Raw genomic sequence first — 15,989 nt, 5'->3', positions numbered from 1 at the left:
TGATTTTATAACTCTCTAAGGTCACCCCTCAACCTCCTAAGCTCCAGTGAAAAAAAGTCCCAGCTTATCCTTTTAAATCAAACCCTCCCATTCCCAGCAACATCCTGGTTCATCTCTTCTCAACTGTCTCCAGTTTAATAAGATCCTTCTTGTAACAGGGTGACCAAAACTGGACACAGTACTCCAGAAGAGGCCTCACAATGTCCTGTACAATCTCAACATAATGTCTCAACTCCTGTAATCTAAAGAAGATAGAGGTGGCACCAAGTAAATTTTAACACAACTCCAATATTCCAAAAAGGTCATTGAAATGAGAAAAATTGGCTCAGAGGAGTCAAAATAATGAGTGGGCTGGAAAGAATAGATAGTGAGAAGCTGGTCCCATGTGTAAAAGAGGGTGTAGATTAAAAGTGATGCACATACAAAGTAAGGGTAATGCCATTTAGCGCAGACAAGTATAAAGTGATGCATTTCAGCAGAAGGGATAGCAAGGGGAAGGTGACACAATTCAAGATCTGGGAGCATGGCCCACAGACTTGTGGGGGTGGGGTTGTCTCATTGTGTTTTCCTGCAAAGATGGCAGCAAAGTATACTGCACCTTGAGATTCATAAATAGTAGCAGTGAGGAGAATAACAAGCATGTTATGCTGCAAATAAGCAAGTTTTAGAGACAGGAGTGGGCCACTCAGTCCCTGGAATCTGGTCTATCCTTTCCTATAGGGTATTAGTAGCTCAGACTAATTCCAGCAAGAAGGATTGGTGGTGGGTTTTTTAAAATTTCATTCATGGGATATGGGCATTGCAGACTGGGCTGTCCCTAGCTGCCACAGGAGAGCTAGGCTGTAGTCCGTGCACTGCAGGCTGACCCGCAACACTGTCAGGGAGTGAATTCCAGGACTCCATCCCAGTCACACTGATGGAACATTTTCAAATCCGTTATCACTCAAAATTGGGGCAGACATGGTGGGCTGAATGTCCTCCTTCTACAAGTAACATTTCTTATGATATATTTCTAAGTCAGAATGGTGAGTGACCCAGAGAGGAAGCCAGCAGGTGGTGCCCATGTCCCTCCAGGGTTGGGGCAACAGGTCTGGAAGGTGCTAAGAATCCCTGGTGACTTTCTGAAGTACATCCTGCAGGTGGCACACACCGCACCCCACCATGGAGTGTCAGAGGGGCAGCATGGTGGCTGCTTTACCTGCTGCTACAACCAATTCATGCAATTTGATGAGATTTGCAACCAAAGACACATCCTGCAGACCTAATCACATGACACCCAGTTACAGTCCAACAGGTTTACTTGAAATCACAAGCTTTCAGAGTGAGAGTGAGAGTGGGTGTGAGGTAGAGTAATTAAGTTAGTTTGTACAATTTTCGTTTACCTACTGCACTCCCAGACACACACACACATACAATCCCACACATGCACTCTCTCAAACGCACGCACAACTCCACACACACACATGCATACTCAAACGCATGCACAGCTCCACACACACGTGCACTCTTAAACATGTTCAAACTCTCAAATACACATACAAGTGCATTCTCAAACACGTGCTCAACCCCACACATACGTGTTCTTAAACATACTCACACTCTCGAAAACATACACAACCCCACACATACGTGCTCTCAAACACGTGTACAACCCCACACGTGCACAACCTCACACACATGCTCTCAAACACACGCACAGTCCACACAGGCGCACACACTCAAACACGCGTGCAATCCCTCCCTTCCTCCCTCCCTTGTGATATTATCACTGGACTGTTAAAAACCACCATGGCAAATGGTAGAATTTTAATTTAATAATAACTTAGAAATGAAAATTAATGATAACCATGAAACACTTGCTGATTGTCAGGAAAAACCTGTTTGGTTCAATAATGCCAATTAGGGAAAGAAATTGCCATCCTTACCTGGTCCGGCCAGTAACTCCAGACCCACAACAACGTGATTACTCTGACCTGCTCCCTGGGTATTTAGGGACGGGCAACAAATTCTGCCCAGCCAACAAAACTCTCATTCTGTAAAGGAATGAATAAAAAATCCGTCTCTCTCACTCTCTCTCAAGTGCGCACACGCATATATACAAATCCAGCAAGTGAATCACTTCATCCAAGATGTGGACTTATTTGCAGATATATTCTATTTTGTTCAAAATACACACAATTTATAGTCACAGTCAGTCTGGCATTTTACAAATTTCTGCATTTGGAACAAGACCGTCCTGATTTAAAGCCCAGAGACAGATTCTGAACGAGGCCTTACACCTACAATTCAGTCTCTGACCTCCGATGTCACCCTTTTAAATCTCTGTCTGACTGAAATGGAAAGTTAGGGCAGACACTGATAAAGAGCTGAGAATGTGTTGCTGGAAAAGCGCAACAGGTCAGGCAGCATCCAAGGAACAGGAAATTCAACGTTTCGGGCATAAGCCCTTCTTCAGGAATGCCCTGATGAAGGGCTTATGCCTGAAACGTCGATTCTCCTGTTCCTTGGATGCTGCCTGACCTGTTGCGCTTTTCCAGCAACACATTCTCCGCTCTGATACTCCAGCATCTGCAGACCTCACTCTCTCCTCAGACACTGATAAAACCTTTCATTACCTTGGGGCAGTGACTTGTAACACATTCTGAATTTGCATCTTAACCAACTGAAACTCTCATCTCCTTTCTCCATCAGCCATTTTAGGTTTGTTCACTCCACTTACACCATTTGTGTGATCCTTTGATGTCTCTGCCTATAAACTGTGTTGGTGTGCCCTCTTTCAGTTCACCTGAAAGCTTGTGATTTCAAGTAAACCTGTTGCACTATAACCCTGGTGTTGTGTGATTTTTGACCTTGCCCGCCACAGTCCAACACCAGAACCTCCACATCACGGTATCCAGATCTTGGCAGCTGCAGGTCATCTCAGGAAACCTCCATGAAACATAGGAAACATTAACAATCCAGCGACAGAACAAATTTTGCTAAACAAAATGATAGATAGATTAACAACTACTAATTAACTATTCCAATCTTGTCACATCCAATAAACACACCTCTGACAAAGGAAAGTTCAGTAAAATTGAATGCCTCATTTGTAATTCTACAGCTTTTAGTTGTAATAGAGAGAGAAATAAGAGGTTCCACATCCAGCTTCAAGACCCCAGCAACTGTTACTAAAAGCTAAAACTAAACTTCCTGGGAGCTTGACCCCCACCCATTCAGGCTGCTTCTATTGTTCCAACTTGAAAAAAATATCCCCAAGGCCTCACAAGCTGTTTACTTTGTTGACTTTGAGCAAACAGCTTTTCACCTGTCTCATCCTCTCATCCTAAAAAAAACGCCAAAATACAGCTCATAAAGCCAAAATATTGTCTCAAAAGTAAGATAGAATAATACAAAAATATTTTAACAGCTAATTGCAATTACTTACAAAAATTAATGCAATAAAGAGCATACATGACACTTTTGCTAAGGTACAACATATAGTTCTATATGTGTAAAACCAGTCAACGTACAGAATACAAACTAGGAAAGAGGTAGATGACATCCTGTTTGAGATGATTTGGAGATGCCGGTGTTGGACTGGGGTGTACAAAGTTAAAAATCACACAACACCAGGGTATAGTCCAACAGGTTTATTTGGAAGCACACTAGCTTTCGGAGCGACGTTCCTTCATCAGGTGATTGTGGAGGGCTCGATCGTAACACAGAATTTATAGCAAAAATTTGCAGTGTGATGTAACTGAAATTATACATGGAAAAATTGATTGTCTGTTAAGCCTTTCATCTGTTAGAATACAGTGATAGTTTCACTTCTTTCATGTGTAAATCACAAAACCTTTTTTATAAAGTTGCATTCTCGGGTTAGCTGTTAACAATGGTGATAGCTAGACAATATGTTGAAGGTGTTAGCCCACTGTGTTCCCTGTCTATGACCTGATGTTTAGATTGATTCTAATCTAAAAAGTGAGATAACAGAGTTTAACATAAATTCATGCAGTTTTTGAGCTCAGAGTTCTACATGAATGTATGCAGCTTTTGAGCAAAGTGCAATGTAACTCTGCAAGTACAAATTCACCCCACAAAATATATGTGTGCATGTGGGTCTTTGTCTGTGTGTGTGTCTGTCTGTCTGTCTGGGGCAGGGGTTGTGAGTGTGAGAAAGTGTGTGTGTGTGTGTGTGTGTGTGTGTGTGTGTGTGTGTAGTGAGTGCAGAGTGTCTTAAGTCTGTGAGGGGGTGCATGTGGGAGTGTGTGTGTGTCTATAAGGGTGTGTGTGTATGTCTGTGTGCACGTCTGTGTGTGTGTGAGAGTATGTGTGTGTGTAGTGCAATGGTGGTCACCTGTAATGTGACATGAACCCAATGTCCTGGTTGAGGCCCTCCCTATGGGTACCGAACTTAGCTATCAGCCTCTGCTCGGCCACTTTCCTCTGCTGCCTGTCCCGAAGTCCACCTTGGAGGATGGTCACCCGAAGGTCCGAGGCTGAATATCCTGGACCACTCAAGTGTTCCCCATCTGGGAGGGAACCCTCCTGTCTGTTGATTGTTGTGTGGTGCCCATTCATCCGTTGTCATATGACTCATGTGACTCAGCCAACGTTGTCTATCTTATACGTTGCAGGCAAGGATGCCCGGAGGCATGGTACATTGGGGAAATCGAGCAAAGGCTACGACAACGGATGAATGGGCACCGCACAACAATCAACAGACAGGAGGGTTCCCTCCCAGTTGGGGAACACTTCAGTGCTCCAGGACATTCAGCCTCGGACCTTCGGGTGACCATCCTCCAAGGTGGACTTCAGGACCAGGCAGCAGAGAAAAGTGGCCGAGCAGAGGCTGATAGCTAAGTTCGGTACCCATAGGGTGGGCCTCAACTGGGACCTTGGGTTCACGTCACATTACAGGTGATCACCATTGCACTACACACACACACCCACACTCAAACACACACACACCCACACTCAAACACACACACACCCACACCCACACGCACCCCCTCACAGACTTAAGACACTCTGCACTCACTACATACATACACACACACACACACAGACAAAGACCCACATGCACACATATATTTTGTGGGGTGAATTTGTACTTGCAGAGTTACATTGCACTTTGCTCAAAAGCTGCATACATTCATGTAGAACTCTGAGCTCAAAAACTGCATGAATTTATGTTAAACTCTGTTACCTCACTTTTTAGATTAGAATCAATCTAAACATCAGGTCATAGACAGAGAACACAGGGGGCCAACACCTTCAACATATTGTCTAGCTATCACCATTGTTAACAGCTAACCCGAGAATGCAACTTTAAAAAGGGTTTTGTGATTTACACATGAAAGAAGTGAAACTATCACTGTATTCTAACAGATGAAAGGCTTAACAGACAATCAATTTTTCCATGTATAATTTCAGTTACATCATACTGCAAATTTTTGCTATAAATTCTGTGTTACGATCGAGCCCTCCACTATCACCTGATGAAGGAACGTCGCTCCGAAAGCTAGTGTGCTTCCAATTCAACCTGTTGGACTATACCCTGGTGTTGTGTGATTTTTATGTTTGAGATGAGGAATTGAGTATTTTTTTTCAATTTACTGAGAATATAAACTTGTCAAAATAATAGGAAGAGAAATAAAATGCAGATGTCAGAATCCAAGGTAAACAAGCAGGAGGCTGGAAGAACCACAGCATCCAGGCAGCATCAGGAGGTGGAAAAGTCGACATTTTGGGTGTAAAGCTTCTTCAGGGCATAATAGGAAAGCACCAAACCAGGAAGGCCCTTAATTGTGAAAAAAAAATGAGTTCTGCCTTGAAGGAAACTTGGCAATATAAGGAGATAAGAGAAGCTGTGACATGGGTATGAATTGATTCCAATTAAAATCCTGTTCCAATCTTGTAACAAAACTCAAATGGAGTTAGTTAGATATTGAGGCAATTAATTCAGAATTTCAATATAGGACATGGGAGTTGTATAGTAAACAGAGTCCAAGAATGTTATTGAATAAAATTTATTGTTTACATGATAAATGCAGAGCAAAGGTTCTACGATTAGGAATGGAAAGAACAATTGTTATGTTGCCTGGTGCTGACATAACCTTGTCCAAGAGCTTGAAGGCAGGGTTTAAAACAAAGTGACAGTGAGTGGCTCAATGAGTTTGACATTACCTATCATCAAAGGGGCTTGTTTTCAAATCTAGTTCAGACTAAAGGATCAGAGACAAAACAGATAATGCTGGAAAATTCTGGAAATCTGGCAGCAGTGTGCAGAAACAGAGTTATCATGGTGGAATCTGATGAAGTCGGGATCCCTGTGAAAATAGCTGTTGGGACCCAATTCCAGAATTTCTAACTTTCACCAATTTTCATGGAGTCGTCATGTTCTAAAAGGCTTTGCAATCCGTAGCACAGGAAAGGTGTTCGACCAGACAAGCTGTCTGCTAGAACAATCCACACAAGTGGAATGTGGGAATCTTTTGAAGGACAGGTTTAAATGGTTTTACCTATGGCAATTCCATGGTCATTCATCTGAGCTATGGCACTTCAATACTCATGCATTCACTGTATAGAACCAATGTACCAGATACTGACAGTAGGATGTCATAGAGTCATAGACTCAGAAATGTATAGCAAGGAAACAGACCCTTCGGTCCAACCTGTCCATGCCAACCAGATATCCCAACCCAATCTAGTCCCACCTGCCAGCACCCAGCCCATATCCCTCCAAACCTTTCCTATTCATATACCCATCCAAATGCTCCCGAAATGTTGAAATTGTAAAATCCTCCATCACTTCCTCTAGCAGCTCATTCCATACACGTACCACTCTCTACGTGAAAAAGTTGCCCCTTAGGTCTCTTTTATATCTTTCCCCTCTCACCCTAAACCTATGCCCTCTAGTTCTGGACTCCCCAACCTAAGGGAAAAGACTTTGCCTATTTATCCTATCCATGTCCCTCATAATTTTGTAAACCTCTATAAGGACACCCCTCAGCCTCTGATGCTCCAGGGAAAACAGCCCCAGCCTGTTCAGCCTCTCCCTATAGCTCAGATCCTCCAACCCTGGCAACATCCTTGTAAATATTTTATGAACCCTTTCAAGTTTCACAACTTCCTTCCAATAGGAAGGAGACCAGAATTGCACACAATATTCCAACAGTGGCCTAACCAATGTCCTGTACAGGTGCAACATGACCTCCCAACTCCTATACTCAATGCTCTGACCAATAAAGGAAAGCATACCAAACGCCTTCTTCATTATCCTACCTACCTGCAACCTCACTTTCAAGGAGCTATGAACCTGCGCTCCAAGGTCTCTTTGTTCAGCAACACTCCCTATGACCTTACCATTAAGTGTATATGTCCTGCTAAGATTTGCTTTCCCAAAATGCAGCACCTCTCATTTATCTGAATTAAACTCCATCTGCCACTTCTCAGCCCATTGGCCCATCTGGTCCAGATCCTGTTGTAATCTGAGGTAACCCTCTTCACTGTCCACTACACCTCCAATTTTGGTGTCATCTGCAAACTTACTAACTGTACCTCTTATGCTCGCATCCAAATCATTTATGTTAATGATAAAAAGTAGAGGGCCCAGCACCGATCCTTGTAGCACTCCACTGGTCACAGGCCTCCAGTCTGAAAAACAACCCTCCACCACCATCCTCTGTCTTCTACCTTTGAGCCAGTTCTGTATCCAAATGGCTAGTTCTCCCTGTATTCCATGAGATCTAACCTTGCTAATCAGTCTCCCATGGGGAACCTTGTCGAACACCTTACTGAAGTCCATATAGATCACATCTACTGCTCTGCCCTCATCAATCTTCTTTGTTATTTCTTCAAAGAAGTCAATCAAGTTTGTGAGACATGATTTCCCACGCACAAAGTCATGTTGACTATCCCGAATCAGTCCTTGCCTTTCCAGATACATGTACATCCTGTCCCTCAGGATTCCCTCCAACAACTTGCCCACCACTGACGTCAGACTCACTGGTCTATAGTTCCCTGGTTTGTCCTGACTACCTTTCTTAAATAGTGGTACCATGTTACCCAACCTCCAGTCTTCCGACACCTCACCTGTGACTATCAATGATAAAAATATCTTCGCAAGAGGCCCAGCAATCACTTCTCTAGCTTCCCACAGAGTTCTTGGGTACACCTGATCAGGTTCTGGGGATTTATCCACTTTTAACCATTTCAAGACATCCAGCACTTCCTCCTCTGTAATCAGGACATTTTGCAAGATGTCACCATCTATTTCCCTACAGTCTATATCTTCTATATCCTTTTCCACAGTAAATACTGATGCAAAATATTTTTACTCTCTTTGTGCATTTAAGCATCCCTCACAGGAATGGAACTATATGCAAGGCATATTACAATTTAGGAGAAGGACACTGGGATATCTCTCTCCTTGTGGCTGGAATACTGCCCATTGATCCTTAATTTAAATACTATCAGCAGCATAGCTGTTTTAAAGACATGACCAATGGGACAGAAAGAAGCTGAAGAAGCATCTAAGCAACGAGTAGATGCAGTTACTGGCCACTGAAACTCTGTTTACTAATTGTACAATGCAGAATATTGTTGTCTTCCCTGATGAAGTCAACCAAAATCTTTTTTCCACAGTAAGATATGTCAAGATATTCTGAAGTTCTGAAACCATAAAAACCAAACTGGTAATGAGATATACTGTAGTCCACAAGGGACATAGACATCTTCCTCCATGAGAGAGTGACAGTGTAAGCAAGAGAGTGAGAGTGAGAGAGGCAGAGCGAGAGAGAGAGAGACAGAGAGAGACATCAGTTACATATATCTTGGGGAGGTTCCATGGCTTACCACAGCTGATGTGGGAATTGAATGGGCACTATTGGAGCCATTTTGTGTATTACTATTCAACTGAGCCTTACTGATGTTTAACAATGAAACTTGTAATCCTTATAATTGATACACACCATTAACGATGTACATCATTCTTCTAACAAATTAAACTTTCATCTTATAGCAGGAGATTTTCTACCTGCAACTAAAGCCTGCAAGCTATGTAATCTGATAGGTTGAAACTAATGTTATTAATAATATCATCTTCCATGTACAAATTACAAATCATACAGTTTAAAACTTCCAAACAGCAGACTCGAAGATCATATTAAAACACCATATTAAAGTTACAACTAGCAGCTAAAGGAGATGCATAAAGCTCATATAAAACAAGATGTAAAGAATGGAAAACCAGCTTGTCTGCAGGACCACTCACAACAGCGTATTGTAGGTAAATACAGGTGGGAAATATTTCCTGATTGAGCTAAGTTGATAACTAACCTTGCATGTTCCACTCTTCTATCATTCTTCAAATTTGCACCATTTAGCACAGTAACCCTAGTTGGTGGAGTTTGTTTCCTGAAACAGTGCCCCATCACAGCAAGATCATTATCTTTGAACCAACATTTGAATTGCTGGAAGTCTGCATTCTGTCTGAAATATTAAGTGATTGAAACATCTGGTATGTGCTATATGAAACAAAGCAACAGAGAATCAGAAGTGGAGGGCATTGGCCAGGAAAACCACTGCCAAAACAAATATGTTGGAAAGCTCAAAGGTGGTAGCTTCAACCGGTCCTACAACTGAAAGGCAACTTTTGTTGTAAAATAGACATCTTTTTCTAAAGGTAACATGAGGGGTAGCTCAGCAGGCTAGCCTCCATCTGTATACAAACACATTTCATCCAACTGTTCAAAACAGTCCTCCTGGAATCACAACCCTGTGAATTATGCCCTTGATATTTTTCATGACTAACCAAAATTCTTGCTGGAAGGTTTACTGCTTGGATTGTTCTCCCTAGAGTAAAGAGAAGTTAAAGTAAACTAAGAGATAGGTCTTCAAAATCATAATAGCTACAACAGGATAAGTAAGCAGAAAAGCCAGTAATTAAAAGACGCGGAATTAAAGGTGATTGGTAAAAACAACATATCATCACACACAGAATTGTAACATGGAATGCAGTCTGAAAGGGGTGGAAACAGACTCAATAGTAACTTCTACAAACCTAAAACTGGAATCATACATCAAAGCAAAATTCTTCACAGAACAGGAAGTGGGACTAAACTGGATAGCATCAAAGACCTGCTCTTATTGCCCCCACTCTCTCATGGTCCTCTGCTGTAACCTGTGCTTACACATCAAAATTATTTACCAAAGCATATACATTTACTTGCACTTACCCAGATGGTCTCACAATTGTTTCTACTCGGACTTATTTCACAAATACTTTTTTAATGGAGTGGTATTTGTCTCTCACAGGCCTCTGTGCAGATCATTTCTCTTCATCTTACTACTCTTTTCCCAGTCAAATTTGTTTAAGTCCTATCCACAGCAGATTAGCTTTATCACAAGGTCAACAATCTCAGCTCTAAGGTGTAACTTGTCCAACTTGATCAAATTCCCCCTTTGTTTGTCCTAGATACAATGCTCCAAAATCTGAAGACCCAAATTCTATACCATTTCTTCAACTACATAAACCTATCCTATCCTTCCATCATTAACTTAATCATTCTGTACAATATGAAGATTGGAATCTACAAAAAGTATGTTACTACATACTTCAAACATCTGATGCCTTTTTCTCATTGAAAGGTTTGACCATGTTTCAAACACAAAATGGAAATAAAATATATACTGGACAAAGCAAATTAGTCTATACAAGTGTCAAGAGTCCCCACAGCCCAAGAACGTCCATAAATGCTTTTCAGTCAAATGTCGGACTTTTGAAACATAGCTACTGTTGTAACAGAAAAAGTGCGGCAGCCAATTTACACATTCCAAGATGATACAAATGATATGTTGGTTATTGGATTTATCTTGGTCAGCTGCAAATGTGTTGCTGGTCAAAGCACAGCAGGTTAGGCAGCATCTCAGGAATAGAGATGCTGCCTAACCTGCTGTGCTTTGACCAGCAACACATTTGCAGCTGTGATCTCCAGCATCTGCAGACCTCATTTTTTACTCGAAGATTTATCTTGGTCAGGACAAGTGAGCAGGACTCTTGCTCTTCTTCAAAATACTTCCAAGGAACCTTTCATATTCACCTAATGCAGCAAATCGGGCTTTAGCTAACATCTCATCTGAAAGATTTCACCTCCTCAATAATGACCCACAATGACAGCTGAGATAGTGCCCTGGAGAGGGACTTAAATCTGTAATATTCTGACTCAGAAATGAGAGTGCTCCCACTGAAGCACAGCTTAAACCTCAAATTATAAGAAAGTGGCATGATTTTTATGGCACAGATAATCCTTCTGTCGTGGTTTTAGAGATTTACTGCATTTATAACAATGGTTTAACCATTGCTGAAAAATATTACACTTTCACTAAAACTAAAATATTTCAAATGCTGACAACCTAATACAAACAAATGCCAGAAATAGGATCGATTTGTACTTTCAGTTTAACTGTTTCAGGTGTGTAATGCTCAACAACTGTGTAATGATGTGCCGTGTTATTCTGGCATTTTGTTTTTTAAAATTTGTTTGCCATACCACTTCTCTCTTCTTGCACAACCCTCATATAGACATTTTTAAGGAACCATCGTTTTTGGTTATTATATTTCCTTGTTGGTCCATGTCCCACTGTGAATCACAGACTGGTTACAACACAGGAGGATGTTTGGCCACTTGTGTCTGTGGTGGTCTTCTGAGTGAGTAATTCAGCTAATCTCATTCTATTTTTTCTATCGCCCTGCAAGGTCTTTTTCCTTTAGATATTCAACTCCTTAAAAAAACCACAATTGATTTGGGCTCCACATTCCTCTTGGCTTCAGTTTCTAACTTGCTATTGCAAGGAAGGTTTCCCCATTTACCCTTTGGACTTCTCTCGAATCATCTTTAATTGGTCCATTTGGGCCTTGACGAGTAGGAAAACATTCTTTCAATCTCTTCTGCCTGGATATCTCATGATTCTGAACATCTCTAACAAAACTTCTCTCAACCTTTCATTCTCCAGAGTGAACAATTCCAGTTTCACCAATCAGTGTTAGCTGAAGTCTCCCATCCTCTGGAACAATTCTCGTAAATTTCCATCTCCAATACCTTTGCATCTTTCTGAAAGTGTGATGCTGCAAATTGGACACAATACAGGACCTTATACTCTACAGGGCCCGATGCCAGACAGTCTCCAGCGCTCGACAAGGCCCGACCCCGACAGGCACCGACTCTCGACAAGGCCCGACCCCGACAGGCTCCAGCGCTCGACAAGGCCTGACCCCGACAGGCTCCAGCGCTCGACAAGGCCTGACCCCGACAGGCACCGACACTCGACAGGGCCCGACCCCGAGAGGCTCCAGCGCTCGACAAGGCCTGACCCCGACAGGCACCGACTCTCGACAAGGCCCGACCCCGACAGGCTCCAGCGCTCGACAGGGCCCGACCCCGACAGGCACCGACACTCGACAGGGCCCGACCCCGACAGGCTCCAGCGCTCGACAAGGCCCGACCCCGACAGGCACCAACACTCGACAAGGCCTGACCCCGACAGGCTCCAGCGCTCGACAAGGCCCGACCCCGACAGGCACCGACTCTCGACAAGGCCCGACCCCGACAGGCACCGACTCTCGACAAGGCCTGACCCCGACAGGCACCGACTCTCGACAGGGCCCGACCCCGACAGGCACCGACTCTCGACAAGGCCCGACCCCGACAGGCTCCAGCGCTCGACAAGGCCTGACCCCGACAGGCTCCAGCGCTCGACAAGGCCTGACCCCGACAGGCACCGACTCTCGACAAGGCCTGACCCCGACAGGCACCGACTCTCGACAGGGCTCGACCCCGACAGGCACCGACCCCAACAGGCACCGACTCTCGACAAGGCCCGACCCCGACAGGCACCGACCCCAACAGGCACCGACTCTCGACAAGGCCCGACCCCGACAGGCACCGACACTCGACAGGGCCCGACCCCGAGAGGCTCCAGCGCTCGACAAGGCCTGACCCCGACAGGCACCGACTCTCGACAAGGCCCGACCCCGACAGGCTCCAGCGCTCGACAGGGCCCGACGCCAGACAGGCTCCAGCGCTCGACAGGGCCCGACGCCAGACAGGCTCCAGCGCTCGACAGGGCCTGACCCCGACAGGCACCGACTCTCGACAAGGCCCGACCCCGACAGGCTCCAGCGCTCGACAGGGCCCGACCCTGACAGGCACCGACACTCGACAAGGCCCGACCCCGACAGGCACCGACTCTCGACAAGGCCCGACCCCGACAGGCACCGACTCTCGACAAGGCCTGACCCCGAGAGGCTCCAGCGCTGGACAGGGCCCGACCCCGACAGGCTCCAGCGCTCGACAGGGCCCGACGCCAGACAGGCTCCAGCGCTCGACAGGGCCTGACCCCGACAGGCACCGACTCTCGACAAGGCCCGACCCCGACAGGCTCCGACACTCGACAAGGCCCGACCCCGACAGGCCCCAACCCTTGACAAGGCCCGACCCTCGACAAGGCCCGACCCCGACAGGCTCCAGCGCTCGACAAGGCCCGACCCCGACAGGCACCGACCCTCGACAGGGCCCGACCCCGACAGGTACCGACCCTCGACAGGGCCCGACAAACAGTATTTTATAAAGGCTCACCTTAACTTCCTCGTTTCCAGACTTTAATAAAACAAAAGCCAAACAACTTTGAGAATAAATTTCCTTTCCAGATTTTTGTGTACCTATGTTAGGTTAAGTACATTACATATCCGACAATTTGTGAAGTCCAAAACCTTAAACAATTACAAACCACTTTCTCAAAATGTCCTGCAACCTTCAATGATATGTACATGGCCAAGTCCACCTTCCCTTCCGCACACCCTTTAGAATTGTATCTTATCACCTTATTCTTCTCCAAATCCTTCCATTTGTTCAGTATTTACTCAATTTGGCCAAGGAGTGGCAGGTGAAATTCAATTTAGATATATGACAGTTGTTGCATTTTGGAAAGGCAAATCAGAGCAGGACTTCAACACTTAATGGCAAGGTCCTGGGGAGTGTTGCTGAACAAAGAGATTTGGCACAAGTTCACAGTTCCTTGAAAGTGGAGCCCCAGGTAGATAGGATAGTGAAGGCAGTGTTTGATATGTTTGCCTTTATTGGTCAATACATCAGTCAGTTTAGGAGTTGGGAAGTCATATTGTGGCTGTACAGGACTTTGGATAGGCCACTGTTGGAAAACTGCATGCAATTCTGGTCTCTGTCATGTAGGAAGGATGGTGTGAAACTTGAAAAGGCTCAGAAAAGTTTCCAAGGATGTTGCCAGGGTTGGAGGGTTTGAGCTACAGGGAGACCTATAGGCTAGGGCTATTTTCCCTGGACCGTTGGAGGCTGAGGGGTGACCTTATGTTGGTTTATAAAATCATGAGGGGTTTGAAAAGAGTAAATAGACAAGGTCTTTTCCCCAGGGTGGGAGAATCCAAACAAGGCGGCATAGGTTTAACGTGCAAGGGGCAACTTCTTCACACAGAAGGTGGTGCGTGTCTGGAATGAACTGCCAGAGGAAGTGGAGGCTGTACAATTTCAATATTTAATAGGTGTCGGGATGGGTATATGAATAGGAAATATTTCGAGGGATATGGGCGAAATGCTGGCAAATGGTTTGCCTGGATGAGTTGGACCAAAGGGTTTGTTTCTCTGCTGTACATCTCTATGACTCTATGATTTGTCTTTTTCTTTCCCTTACTTCCCACGTGGGATTTGTAATGCTTGACGAACTGGAAGGTTGATGTCTGACTGTTCAGGGTCAGGCTTTCTCACCTTACAAAGCTTCAGTGACTAGAAATTCCATCATTGGTCTTAGCATAAACATGAATCCTCCTTCAACAAATCAGAAAGTTCAATTCAAGCATCAACTGTTTAAAATTACCGTTTACCAATCTACGAAAAATCCAAAAACAGGAAATATTAATTTTATTTTTCCTGTTACATACATTTATAGTTGTGACATATACAATTTCTGGTTAGGTCACAGAACAATCTGGATACCGGAGTTCCAAGAATACAAAAGAATTGTAGAATACAAAACACAAAACTTTAATGGATATTTGAGAAGGTAAACTAGGAGCAACCTCAACTCTCAAGATCAATCTCTCTCAGAAAGAAATTATCTTCCCAACATTTAAGCCAATACACATTTTTAGTCCTAGATATACAACAGGACTGCAGAGCTACATGGTGAAAACTTCATTGACTTGTTTCTGAAATCAAATAGAAAACTGAATAGATTTGGATGATTTTTTTTCCAGATTTGGGTTCAATCTTGCAACTGAAACCAGGAACTAACGGGACAAAATCAGAAAACCAGCAGAAACTTACCTTCTCCATTGGGTCCTAAACACACTCCCTCCAGTAAACACACCACTCAACAAATTACCTGCTACACTGGGTCCTAAGCAGACATCTGCAAAAATCCATTAAACTGCAACCTACCTGCTCCACAGGATCCTAGGAAGGATCACTTATTTGGAAGCAGTCACAATCCACTCCACCAGACCACTCAAATGTAAGAAACCTGTGGGGAAGCAGGGAAAGCATGCCGGTCTGCGAGAAAGACTGAGACTATACAGTTTCAAGACCCACCTTCCTGGCTTACTCCAAGCAAACTCTGGAGAACAAGATGGACAAACTCAGATCATGGCTCAGCTCCCAGCGTGAACTGTGGGACTGCTGTGCACTCTGCTTCACAGAAACCTGCTCAACCCATCCATCCCGACTGCACACTTCAGGCTGATCACGTCCTCAGGTAAGACAAAGGGTGGAGGGGTTTGCTTTTTAATCAACAACTTGTGGTGCATGGACATTGTAACCCTAGGCAACCATTGCTCCCCAAACCTTGAATTCCTTACCATCAAATGCTGCCCTTTCTATCTACCACAGGAATTTCCTGCTGCTACACTAACTGCTGTGTACATACCACAAGCAAAGGTTGAGGAAGCTCTGGATGTGCTGTACTCCTCCACTAAC

At 44.2% G+C, this 15,989-nt stretch overlaps 2 protein-coding genes across 5 annotated transcripts in view; one reads left to right on the top strand and one right to left on the bottom strand.

Moving 5' to 3' along the window:
• The window catches only part of fam110b (family with sequence similarity 110 member B), a 219,373-nt gene that overhangs the window by 121,986 nt on the left and 81,398 nt on the right, over positions 1-15,989 (bottom strand). The window contains exon 1 of one of the 4 annotated variants that reach the window (XM_060822628.1): positions 1,926-2,024. The exons of the other annotated variants lie outside the window; for them this stretch is intronic. The gene's annotated coding sequence lies outside the window, so the exon portion shown is untranslated. Of the gene's footprint in view, positions 1-1,925; positions 2,025-15,989 lie in introns of those variants that run through there. 4 annotated transcript variants of the gene reach the window in all.
• Positions 12,158-13,614, top strand: LOC132815157 (basic salivary proline-rich protein 2-like). Its single transcript, XM_060823970.1, has 2 exons — positions 12,158-12,762; positions 12,813-13,614. The coding sequence occupies exons 1-2, from the start codon at positions 12,158-12,160 to the stop codon at positions 13,612-13,614; spliced, it is 1,407 nt and encodes a 468-aa protein (XP_060679953.1).

This window comes from Hemiscyllium ocellatum, chromosome 4 (assembly GCF_020745735.1).
Source record: "Hemiscyllium ocellatum isolate sHemOce1 chromosome 4, sHemOce1.pat.X.cur, whole genome shotgun sequence".
In the NCBI taxonomy this organism is placed as follows: Eukaryota; Metazoa; Chordata; class Chondrichthyes; order Orectolobiformes; family Hemiscylliidae; genus Hemiscyllium; species Hemiscyllium ocellatum.
The sequence above is the reverse complement of the archived record's forward strand: the minus strand, read 5'-3'. Positions and strand labels throughout refer to the sequence as shown.